General features: G+C 34.2%; 1 protein-coding gene across 1 annotated transcript; it reads right to left on the bottom strand.

Moving 5' to 3' along the window:
• Positions 1–9,153: 9,153 nt before the first annotated feature.
• Positions 9,154–12,484, bottom strand: LOC107613275 (putative serine/threonine-protein kinase PBL7). Its single transcript, XM_016315202.3, is given in 7 exon segments — positions 9,154–9,359; positions 9,361–9,608; positions 9,889–10,021; positions 10,133–10,391; positions 10,754–10,889; positions 11,086–11,330; positions 12,058–12,484. Coding segments are annotated over 7 exon segments (1,203 nt in total). The 5' UTR covers positions 12,212–12,484; the 3' UTR covers positions 9,154–9,331.
• Between the last annotated feature and the right edge of the window lie 1,317 nt (positions 12,485–13,801).

Raw genomic sequence — 13,801 nt, 5'->3', positions numbered from 1 at the left:
TACTGATCTTGTAGATTTTCTACATTTCGAAATCAAAGAACTATGTTTTACTGTTCTTCTACGTTCTTCTAAGTTTTATTGTTCTTCTTGTTCTAGCTCTCATTTTACTGTTTTTAATGTTCTTCTTGTTCTAGGTTTTACTATTCTTCTAAGTTCTTCTAGGTTTTACTGTTCTTCTTAGTTGTTCTAGGTTTTACTGTTCTTCTGGTTCTAGTTCTTCTCCTAACGGATTTTTGGGAGTATATTGCGTAATTTGGTGGGTGTATATGGAGTAATTTGTTCGGTGTATATGGCATAATTTGTTGGGTGTATATTTCTGAACTGATATAATGTAATATAATCAACTGTTGCAACTGTTCTAATATTGCTTGTCCTTGAGTGTATATTGCTTGACCTTGTATATTTATGCATGTTTGAGTAAATTGAACATCATTTTGAACTGATCTAATTAAATACTTATGAGAATCCGTATAGGTGTATGTAGCTAATCTATAGGTGTATCTGACTGATATCTATGGGTGTATTTTTCATTTCAGAAAAAATGGCAAGCAAAAATCAAGCTGAAAAAAATGTAAAAACAAATATATGTCTTAGATCAAATCAATTTTTCATAATCGAAATATATTGGATGGGTTGTTTCCTTGTTGAATCCTCTGAGTCTTCTTCAGTCTCAAACTCAGAGGTAGAATGGACTTCACTTTCAGTTGTTTCAGTCTCAGATGATAATGATGAACTTGCCTTCCTTTTTTTGTTTTTTTGGTTTTTTCTTTTTTTTTCTTTTTTCTTTATTTCTTTCATTTTCTCCTTTGTTTCGGCCATCTTTACAATTCCCTGAAACATTAGAAATGTTAGTTAACAGCATTCAGGTAAATAAAATACACCCAAGATATTTTGTTCACTTACCATATATTCTTCTATTTCTGCCCTCATTCTTTCAACCAACTGCTCTCTAGTCCAGTTGGCAATCCAGGGTTTTGGATGTCTTTCTTCCCCATTCTTGTCTTTATTTTTTGATAGACGGAAATAAACTATCATCAGGGCAAACAGGCGGAGAGAGTTTCGAGAAGTTTGAAACTCCTGCGAGGACGAATGAAAATACGGTTGACATGAAAGAGAAATGCTACATCTGAGCCACACGAGTGAAGACATACGAAAATAGACTAACTAATGAGTATGACACCGTGTACACACTCAAATCCCAAGATAGTTACATTTTATCAAAAATTCACCTCGCATCACTCGCAGCTGAAACGCATATAGAAGCTGAGGTAATATTACAATAACCTTAATGTTTTTATCACCAAAATTAACTGCAATGTTGATTGATGTAAATTGATTTCGGCATCTTTTTCTATATTGTCTCTGCCATGAGCCTCATCTTAAACCAGCAAAAGATTAAAAGGTTTTAAGAAGAAGTATACTGTCTCCCCCCTGATATTGTGGTAGGGTTGCTTCAACGAATTTTGGGTGTATTTTCTGCATTCCTTCGGGTGTATTTGCTGTGTTAAATTGGGTGTATTTTATGTGATCATTTGGGTGTATTTTCTGTGTTCAATTGGGTGTAAGTTGTGTATTCATTTGGGTGTATTTTCTGCATTCGTTTGGGTGTATTTTCTGTATTCATTTGGTGGTTCACAATTTTTGCAGAACATGGCCATTGCAAATCATTCAGAAGGGGTATTCTTACAGCCTAAAACCAATAAGCCATCCAGGGTGGAGGACTATCCAATGTTTATACCCTTCTTGGACCTTAAAAAATTAGCATCGCATCGTTATGTAAGTTTTCATTTCTAAAACTTCTTATTACCATTCTTTACTTATGTGCCAAATAAACTAAAACAGTGTTCAATCTGGACATACTTCAGATTTTTGCACCTGTTTGCCATTCACAACATTGATGGTTATGGTTGGCTGATACAAGAAAGCGGAAATTTTATATACTCGACCCATATCACACGACATCTCCGTCCGATGAGAGAACGGCCCTAAATACATTCATTGTAAGTTGGTTCTGTGTTCTGTATTCTAATAGTTGGGTGTATTTCTGTTCAATATAAGGTGTAAGTTTGTGCTCCTTTAGGTGTATTTCTTTATTAAATTTATTCATGTATTACTGATTTGTTTTGTGTTTTAAGGGATATGTAATTTCACGAATTAGAGTATATGCTGGGGGCACCTCTGAAGAGAAGGGACAAGGACAAGGAAATTGAACCGCCATACATTAACATCTCAGGCCAAAAGACAAGGTATAAATCTTTCATTCTGAAAATTAAACTTTCCTATATGTAATTTGTAATTTATTTTCTTGGTTTTCAGCTATGACTGTGCTATTTACATAATGAAGTGACTTGAGATAATTTAGCTCGAAAACATTAAAAGGTTGAAGTATGAGTGGGACAATTGGACCTAGGTAAATGTGTTTAAAACTAAATAACTCTGTATTACTTTACTCAATTAGCATGGTTGATTTAACAGAATATTCTTTTTAACTGTAGGACGAGATGGACCACTTTAGAGTAGATATGCTTCTCAGATTCTATTCCATGAAATGAATCAAGACAAAGTTGAAGCCATTAAGGGAAGTAATGCAATAAGAGTGTCCAAGCCATCCTCATTGTTATTGAGTCCATATTGTCAGATAGATTCTAATGATATTGACACTGATTAATGTAACTGTTATATAGTCTTGTAAGAAATTGAACAGATGATGTAAAAATTTGCCAATTATGAGTAAAACTCTCTCTGCTGTATTCAAAATGTATGAATTACAGGTACTATAATATGAAGAAAAATATCAAACTAAATATACACCCATAACTTGACATTTTACACCCAAAAAAAGTTGAATATACATCTAAACATCTATCCCCTGATGATTTATCCCTAAACCCTAAACCCTGAAACCCTAAACCCTAAAACCCTAAAATTCTAAATCCTAAAACCCTAAACCCTAAATCCTAAACCATAAACCCTAAACTAACCAACCTACTATACACCCAGATCATTGATTTTTACACCCATAAAATCTCATTTTACACCCAAGGAAAGTTAAAAATACACCAGACTTCTATCCACTAATGCTTTATCCCTAAACCCTAAACCCTTAAACCGTAGCAAAAAAAACAAACAATATTTTATAACATAAATAGCAGATTATGATATATATATATATATATATATATATATATATATATATATATATATATATATATATATAATGTGTGAAACACAAGAAAATTTAGAAATACACACAAATGAACAGTGCTTTTATACCCATATTCTGTAACTATACACCCAAAAAGTTATCCGCTGCTGCTGGTTCCCTGAATTGATAATTCATAACACGTCCTTGATATTGGCTGGAATTTGAATGCACCACTGATGCAGCATCAAAGAGGTTTAACTGGATATAATAAACTCACATATTAGCTAAACTATTAACGAGAAAATTAAACTCAATCACCGCATATTTAAAGAGCATCACTTTTACCTCGTTTAAAGCTTTCGTTTTCTTCTTCTTTGAGGCATTTGCAATCTGTTTGTCCAACTTTGAACCTAACCTATTTTTGGGACGTCCTCTTGTTCGAATCCTTGGAGGGCTTTGAAGCTCGTTAACGGATTCCAAGTTGGCGTCTTCGTGAGATAAAGAAGATGTCCCCTTCCTTTTGGCTTTCAATTCTTCTATCTCAACCATGACGTTATCATACGCACGGTGCATAATCGCAGTAAGCTCCTCCGATTCTGATGCAAATTCGCAAATATTTTGCGAACGAAAACCCAATTCGTCAAACCTCTTGCTTCTTGGCTCTAACAATGGCTCGTCGTGGTTGCTCTTGATGTGTGTGTGTCGCCTCTTTACCTTCTTGCTCCATCGTTCCAATATATATCTCGATGACACTTGGCTTACTCATTCAAAGCTTAACACACTTAGTGCGTGACGGCACAATATCCCTCTTGACTCGAATAATAAGCATTGACATTTTACCTCGACTGCTACTGAGTCGTAAGTAACCACAAACTTGTTGAATATTGAGCTGGAAACTTGTTCTCCAACTTCGTATACTGAATAGCCTAGAGCAGAATTCGTTAATCTAGTGATACAATTCGCCTTTTCTCTAAATTGTGCTTGGACTTTCCTAAACTTTTGATGAGTGTACACATCTTGAAACTGAGCTTCAATGGAGGATTTGGTTGCACACGGTATGATCGTATGAAAATCTGCAGCATCTGATTCTCTCTCTGCTTGCTCCCTGCTTCCGAGGCAATTATCGTATTGTTTGACAAATTGAATAAGCGAGTTGTTCTGGGTAATAAACTTGTTAAAAAATGAATGCATGCTCTCGCTCCTTTGTGTGCTTTATATCCCTGCCCAGAAGTGGTGATCCAAATAGATTGGAACCCATATATGACGGTCTTCATAGAGATCTGCAAAATACACCCAAAAACAGACTATAAATACACCCGAAAAAACATGCAATTTATATCTCTGCTGCAGATTTTAAACAACATTACATGAAAGCCACTTGTTGTCCACAAGACCAAAATTCAGCAGAAAATCATTCCAATTCCTATCAAATGAATCTTTACTATGAGAGTTCCAAACAACTTGGCTCAATTCTTGTTCAATTTCAGCATGTCCCTTGTACCCATTTAATTTGCTTGGGATCTTCTTCGTGATGTGCCAAATACACCAACGGTGTATTGTTGTTGGCATACAAGCCTCTATAGCCCTTTTCATTGACGCGCATTGATCGGTGAGAAACGCTTTCGGAGCATTTTCCCCCATGCAACGAAGCCAACATTGAAATAACCATTTGAATGACTCAATTTCTTCGTTCTTCATCAAAGCGCATCCAAGAAGTATTGACTGACCGTGGTGATTCACCCCGACGAAAGAACCACAAACCAAATTATACCTGAAACAAATTACGATATTGCAGAATGAAAATCATTACGTACACCCATATAATGAATTTATACACCCAAGGAAGATCCAATATACACCTCTGCAGCAGATTCATAGAACTAAACTAATTTAGCAGCATAAACAAGAACAGCATATTACCTGTTTGTATTGTACGTGGTGTCAAATGAAATAACATCTCCGAAATACTCAAAGGCAGCTCTGCTCCTTGCATCGGCCTAAAAAACAAGCTTAATCGATTGATCGTCCTCGAGTTCGAGCTCGAAAAAGAAATTCTGATTTTTCTCTTTCATTCTCAATAAATATTTCCCGAATTCCTTTGCATTTTCTTATTCTGAAACATTCCGCACTTCTCTCGTGATGTAGTTCCTCACATCTTTTTCAATAAAATTTAACTCGCGGTGATCCCCAGATGCCGCAACGAATGATTGGAATATTTTGCTTGGTCTGATACCGACTTCCTCGTTATTCTCTATTGTACGACGAACGGACATGCTTAGTTCCCTGTGCTGTTTGAGCATCTCTGTTTGAGTTGGACAACAAGGGTATGAATGATGCAGCACGACCTTTGAAATGATCCAAACACCAACATCCTTCAATGTGTGTATATAAATTCTTGCAGGACAATTTAAACCAGCTGTGGGATTTGTCTTCTCGGTCGAAGATATTTTAGAATTCTATTTTCCCTCTCTGCTACATGTGATCAATTGATTCTTAATTTCGTTTCCCTTTTTATTTGTGCTCCGAACTCTTGTAGAAAAACCTGCAGGCTTGGCGTAGTCCTTGTAAAATTTTGCAGCATCTTCAAGGGTTTTAAAGGTCATTCCAACCTTGGGAACAAGCTGCTCATCAACAACAGAGAGGAGCTGCAAAAATACATGTTTAAAACAAGAAAATACTATAAAATTTATGCACCTCATAAAAAAATAACAATCAATTAAAGTAAAATACACCCAAGGACTCCCTGATCTACACCCGTTACGACAACAAGTCAACTAAAATAACAAGGAAAACTGTAAACTATAAATACACTCAAACTTCCTCCTAAAATACACCCAAACTTCCCTAAAAATACACAAAAAAAATTCTGATCTACACCCGAGCGTCTACTATAAATTGCAGATAATTAATCAAAACTAATACATTAGATTCAATCCACAGATTATGTTCACGCATTAATTTCACAGTCTATATTCGCGAATTATTCAGCTAAACAATCATAGACGAATAACTGCATCAAATTCAGATTAATCTTAATTAGCTGAATCTAAATCAAACCTCAGGAACTTCGTTCGATTTAAATTTAAAATCCACTTTGCCCTGATTGAGCTGACAATTTGAGGTTAAATCATCCATTATCTTCAAGGTTCGTTCAGATTTTGATTTCAGAAACCAGAAAATCGAAATAAAATGAACCTAGAGTTACAGTGAGAAAAACTGAGGTGAATGACGAAGAACAAAGCAGTGATAAACGCCGAAGAAAGAACGATCGGGAATACAAGGGAAGAACGCAAAGAAGAATAACGAAGAAAATTGGCAAGAGATTCGAAGAAGGTAACGAAATCTTTTGAAAATTGAAAATAATATTATTCGCGCGTTAATTGATTTGTTGTTCTGTTATATAGCGCGTGACTTGTACGTAACAGTTGGAGCACGTTTAGGGTTTTAGTAAGTTTCAGTACTTGTAACACTTGTAAGTGTTAATCACTTGTATGCTAAGATTAATTTTTTGAGCATAATGGTCTCAACTGAATTGGTGATTAAATCGATTTAAATTACTGATATATTGATTTATTGATTTAATTGATTGAATAGTTTAAATTATAATTAATAAATATAAATTTTAAAAATATAATTTAATTTGTATATGTTATATATTATAAAGAAAAACAAATGCAATGAAAAACAATTTGATGCAGTGGCAGCCAAGTTACTACATATGCAAAAAGACCTAAGGAGGATTTTTTTTTATTAATTGTTGACTTGTGGTTCTGACCGATTTGCATCGATTTTGATTGATTTTTTTAAATGGTTAGAATACTGAATTAAATCGGTTTAGAATTTATTTGGTTTTATGTCAGGCAGATTTATCACTGAAGCGACATATTTGTTAAGAAGGATAATAGAAAAGTATTGTAATAATAAAAGGGATCTACATATGGTATTTATTGATTTAGAAAAAGCGTACGATATGGTGCCAATGGAGGTCTTATAGAAGGTTTTGGAAAGGAAGAATGTAAGGATTGCATATATTCGTGCAATTAAAGACGTGTATAATGTGACTACAACTAGTGTGAAGACTCAAGATGATGTGACAGAAAAATTTTCTATTAGCATAGGATTACACGAGAGAATATCCTTAAGTCCATACTTTTTCACATTAATTTTGGAAGTATTCGCAGAACATATCCAAGAGCCTGTGTCATGGTGCATGAGTTTTGACGATAATATCGTCCTTATGGGAGAGTCAAGGAAAAACCTAAATAAGAAGCTAGATTTATGGAGAGAAACTCTAGAAGTGTATGATTTGTCGTAGCAAGACGGAATATATAGAATGTAAGTTCGGCCACCAAAGGGGAAACCCTAATATAGAGGTGAAGATTGGAGAAAACATCCTACGAAAAGTTAAAAGTTTTAAGTATCTTGAATGCATCATATAGGATAATGGAGAGATTAAACAAGATGTAAATCATAGGATCCAAGTAGGTTGGTCAAAATGGTAGAGTGTCTCTAGTTTTATCTGTGACAACAAAGTGTCTTTAAAACTTAAAAGGTAAATTCTATCGCACTACTATTATACCGGCTATACTTTATGATACAGAGTGTTAGACGGCCAAAGGAGAGCACGAACATAAGTTAAGTGTAGTAGAGATGAAGATGTTGAGATGGATGAGTGGTCATACGCAATTGGATAGAATAAGAAACGAAGATATAAGAGAGAATTAGAGTAGCACTTATTGTAGAAAAGATGGTAGAATTGCATTTCAGGTGGTTTGGACATGTGTGAAGAAGATCAACAGAGTACCCAATCAAGAAGGTGGATGAGATGGAAGATGGACAAATGATGAAAGGCAGAGGAAGACCTAAGAATATCATCTATGAAGTGGTCAAACGAGATATAAACGATCTCTCTTTAAACATGATACATGATAGAGCCCAATAGTGTCATTTGATCCATCTAGTCGACCCCACCTAGTGAGACTGTGGGATAAGACTTTGTTGTTGTTGATCAAATTATTGAATTGAACCGATTTAAAATCTGACTGGTTTTTCGGTCGACAGTCCATTTTAACAACTATGATTGAGAGTGGAAACTGGAAAGGTCATAGAATGGTGTATTGGCTGCAATATGGCTTGTTGTTCTTGAATCTTTGCTTCGAAGAGGAACTAGCCATGAAGGTACTTCTAGCATGAGATATGTTGAATCATATTGAATTGAGTCAGCATCGTGATGATAAACTAAAATTAAAATAGAAGACGCACAGATTGATTGGAACTTCTTTTTTTTTTTTTTTTCAGAACTTTCAAGAACATCTTAGAATGATTAATGAGTGATTTAATTTTCTAGAAAAATAGAAAACATATTGAGATGATTAGGTACTAAATTCCAATGCATTTGGAGATTTGAAGTTGAAGGCTCTGATACATGTGGTAAAAAATAATCTCACTAGAATAATACAAAATTACTGTTATTTTATATTCACAATTTCCTATCTTATCTTTCTCCTTTCTCTCAACACCGTTCTTAATACAAGTTCACCTTTTGCCACCGGCCATCGCTGCCGACCGTCACCCTCCAGCAACCGCTGCCGTCGATCACTCTAAATCCTAAACCCTAAATTCTAAACATCCAAAGACTCTAAATCCTAAACCCTAAATTCTAAACATCCAAAGACCAAGGGTTAAAAAGGTACCTTTTCGGTAAAAAAAATTGACAAATCTAAATTGATTCCCTGAACATTTTCTTCTAATAAATAGTACCCATTGTTTATGGTTAAATCTAAAAGTCTAAAACTAGATAATTCCTCCCTTTCTTCATTTAGAGGATATTAATTTTTCAATATTATTCAAATCGCGTGTCAAGGTTTCTCAGTTAATAATTTAATATTGCCCATCATTGAAAACTGAAAATCATACTTTGATAGATTACAATACATAGAACTGGAAGTTTAAAGCAGTGAGATACTGAGGTTAAATACACAAAAGAATACGTTGTAAAAGTTTAACCATGTGTCAACTCTTTCAGCTTTAACCATTAAATTAAACATTAGAGCCACATTCTTTCTTTCTTCAAAAGTTATCCTTAGGTTAATACAAAGTTACACAATACCATGCATACACAAATCTATCTAGGCTTGTTAAGCATGTAGTTATAATAACTTCATCTAAAATTTTGGTTACATTACATTACATATTTGCATTAACTGGATATTGAGCCAGGGGACAACTTAGGAGAATGGAAACTAGAGCACGTACCTACCCTTGAGGTGGACCTCTGGGTCTTAACCAGCGGAACCAATGACTGCATCACATCCGCCATCAGCGGCCGGTAATCTGCTTCCGGTTGCACACACATTGCAGCAATTGCTGCTACCTGGATGACTTCTTTCATTGAGTACTGTCCTTCCAATGCAGGATCCATAATCTTCACAACCTTTTCTCTATCAGTTAAAAGGGGTAAAGCCTAAAGGCAAATTGAACATGCATGTTTGTTAGTACTGAAATATAAAAGCTCACTAGAGTATTACTCCCTCCGCTCCGTAATATCGGCCACTTCAAAAATTTAGTTAATTCATTAACTAAATGTTCTGAGTGTATCCAGATACGTTGAGTTACGAAGGTACAAAATTTTCAAAGTGACATACTATGATATACTGGAGAACCAATCCATGGAACAAATTTCAGTTAATGCTACAAAATCAAGACAACTTGATGGATAAGCAAAAAGGAACTAATAATCATACCCAAGAAACAAGAACGCCTTCTCCTGGAGGTCTCTTCATATCGACAGGCACGCGGCCAGTAAGCAGCTCCAAAAGTACAACACCGTAACTGTACACATCTGATTTTGTTGTTAAATGCCCTGTTAGTGCATATCTGCAAAACCAAATATTCCATAAACATGTAATAATAGATTAAATATGTAGATTAAACTAACAGGATAAAAAAGAACAATTCAGTAGCAAATTAGAAGTTTTTGATCCCTACTCAGGAGCAACATATCCTTGGGTGCCTAAAACACGAGTTGAAACATGTCCACCGGCTCTATCAGGTCCAAGCTTGGCCAATCCAAAATCAGAAACTTTTGCATGGAATTTTTTGTCCAAGAGGATATTGCTGCTCTTGAAATCTCTGTGAATCACTGGGGGACTGACATGTTCATGAAGATATTCCAAGCCCTTAGCAGCTTCAAGTGCTATGCTTAATCGAGTTTCCCAATCCAATTGCACAGGCATAACATTAGAATCTACAAGAAATCAAAATCAATGATTGTTCTATTTCAAGGAAGAATCCATTAACAAATTGAATAATTACGGCAGCTTAAGGTGGAAAGAATTGTGCTAACACTTGTCGCTTGATCATTTTCACTGGCCAGATTGTGTAATATGCATAAAACAGGATCTAGGGGGAATCAATTAATCTTGATAAACTTTTTTTAAGGGAAGAAAGTACATTCTAAGAAGGGGAAAGATAAAAGTTTCAGAAAATAAATTACATAAACTTAACTCGGATCCTAAATGTTGCAATCCGACAAGCTTAAATTTGAAGTAGAGATAAGTAAACTACTTAGTGCTGGCAAAGAAAATCAACATTTATTTCATTACTTACTGCTGACAGGATAAAGATGTTCCTGCAGACCACCATTCGCCATGAACTCATATACCAGAAGTTTATGATTATTATCAGAGCAGTACCCGAGCAATGCCAGCAAATACGGAGAATGCAACCGGCTAAGCAACTCCACCTAAAGAGAGAATGTAATCAACAGAATTAATTCATGTCCAAAAGGAATCCAAGACATTGATTGCTATCTAATTAATTTCCAAAAAGATGATGATCCATAATTTACAAATATGGCAGTTTTGATTACAAGTGAAACCAAGTATGGACTTATGAAAAGTGACAGGACCATAATGATAATTTTCAAAGACGGAACGAACCTCTACTTTAAATTCTTCTTCCCCCTGCTTTCCAGCCTGATCCATGAATTTAATGGCGGCTTTCCTGCCATCACTAAGCACTCCGCGGTAAACAAGGCCAAAACCACCATGGCCAATCACATTGGACTTGCTAAAGCCACCTGTTGCAGAATGTAGCTGCTTGAATGTGAACACCTTAAGTCCCTTCTCAGCAACAACTTGCAAATTTGCAAAGTCACTTTTCTCATTAAGGTTAGCATCTTCAGCTGATTAAGAACCAAACACAATCTATCATTAAGCGGGCCATCATTTTGCTCGTGTAAGGTAAGAGAAGAAAAATTGAAAGAAAGTTAAATAGTGAACACCCAAAAGATGCAAGTGAAAAAAAAAAACCTATTTATGTTATTGAGACATGGAGTGATATGTAATCATCATTCATCATTCATTAAAACAAAGTTAATAGGAAACACAGTTCTGTTCATCAATTTTTTTTCATTTCCACTTTTTTCCTAACTGATATAGTTCTACTGTCTTTGTATTTCCTCAGCAAGTTCAAATTTCACATTTTTTCTTTTCATAGCTTTATGATGAATGACCCGAATTATGTTGGAATCTAAAAAGAAAAACCCCAACTGAAAGAAGTAAAAAATTTACAATTTTTGGTGGTAAAAAATATATTTTTACTATTTTTTCTGGACCAAGTACTATATCTTTTCGTTAATATTTTCACAACTACCAAATCCAAGAGGGAAAAAATGCAGAACACATAAAAGGCTTCATGGAAAACAATAAGAAAAAGGAACAACAAAAAAAAAGACTCTAGTCCCACATAAATGGCGCCAGTGTCTGTAGCTTTTCAGCCACACTCTCTTCCCGAGGGTAAAAGTGGAACTTCCGCTCTCCACTTTCTTACATTTTCTCAGCAATCAAAAACAAGCAATCATTCGGGCATGAACATCAAAATGACATTTTTAGTTTTGAAAAAAAAGGAACCTTTTTGGGCCTGGCGGCGCATGGAGACCTTGCGGCGAATGTAGCAGTAGTAAGCAAATGCAACAAAGAGAGCAAAGACTGCCATAGAAGCCAGAACCACCATAGCCACCACTGCGATCTTCGCCTTCCGTCTGTACCCATCATCATCATCCATTTTCCTTTTACTTTCAAATGAAAAAGGAAGGCTAAAGCATGATGCTAGAATCCAGAAGAAGAAGAAGAAGAAGAAGAGGAAAAAAAAAATAAAAAATTTACAGCTTCGAAGTTCGAAGACAGTGATCAGTTCCCTCACTCACTCATTCTTTCTCTCTCTACCTTTTTTGTTTTGTGGCGCGTAGACTGGAAGTAGTGTAGTACTGACAATTAATTTTCCTTTGCACTTTAGTACCAATATCTATTGAAATTTAAAATCTTACGTACTATTTCTGTTTTCAAGTTAGAATAGACCCCTATTTTAGAAAGATTTTTTTTGGCTATTTATTTTAAGTTTGGTTTAGTAAAATTTTTTAAAGAGGTATTTGTATTTTTTTAAAATATAAATATTTTATTTTGAGTTTAATAAATAAAAAATTTATGTGTAATATGTTTAAGTTTGTAATTTTTAAAAGTCAGAGATATTTTTAAAAGTACCTACAATTTTTTTTAAATTAATTTGTGCTTATCAAAATTAAAAAATTTAATATAATATCATACATTAATTAATATTCAAATTTAATTCTTACATTAATATCTATTATAGTATTTTTATATTTTAAAAATTATTTTATCAAATATAATTATTGTTATTTATATTTATTAAAAATTATTTTTAATTTAATTTACCAAACAAAAATATTATAATTTTTAAAAAACTAATTTTTAAAAATTAATTTTATAAATCACTTTTAAAAATTAAAAATTTTACCAAACTAAGTTTTAGAAAAATTGTATCCAAAGTTTTTTAAGAGTCCGCCTTTTTCATTCAAGAATTATATGTTGAAATTAAAAATAATTCAAATGTAAAACTTTTTTATGAATTTTAGGAGACTGCCTTGTTTTTAACCTTTCCTTGGTCGTCTTTTATAAAATAAAACAAAATTTTGTCAAGAGGTTTGATTGGTATAGTATGTTTTTTAGCTAAGAAAATTTTAGCTCGTGTCTTTTTCTATTTTAAGTTTTTACGAAGAATCATCTGTAATAGTAACACATATTATGATTTTTGAACCATGAAAATAGAAAAAGGTGAGGGGCCTGGGATGCAAAGAAACATTGAGGCCCGCACGTTTGTCAGGCTTGATTGGACGCAGATTACAGAGAGCAGTGCAATAAATATTAATATATTATTGGCTCCAAATAGGACAAAAATCTGTCCATTGTTTTGTGTTCAGTCTCCCTCTCATCATTATTCCCAACATGATCGGTGACCCCTCATTAAAACCTTATTTTATGGGATAAACTTTTCTTAAAAGAACATGTATTATTCTTTGCACCTTTTTCCTTTAATTTATCCTTCTTAATGATTTGCATGCAGAAATAGGACCACTAATTAGGTGGCTATAATTGGTTGAGAGATTAAATGGCAGTTGAGGGAAGAAATGAAGTAATGCGGCCGGCAAAGGAAAACCCTACTACTTCCTTCACATTCACCATTGATACATATGCAACATAAAAATACTTTTAGGTTAGCCAGTTTAATTTCTTTGGAAATTGATAGGGGTGGAGTTAATTAATGAGTTCAAGATTATCATAACTTGTAATAAAAAAT

This window comes from Arachis ipaensis, chromosome B8 (genome assembly GCF_059453495.1).
Source record: "Arachis ipaensis isolate K30076 ecotype BB chromosome B8, ASM5945349v1, whole genome shotgun sequence".
In the NCBI taxonomy this organism is placed as follows: Eukaryota; Viridiplantae; Streptophyta; class Magnoliopsida; order Fabales; family Fabaceae; genus Arachis; species Arachis ipaensis.
The sequence above is the reverse complement of the archived record's forward strand: the minus strand, read 5'-3'. Positions and strand labels throughout refer to the sequence as shown.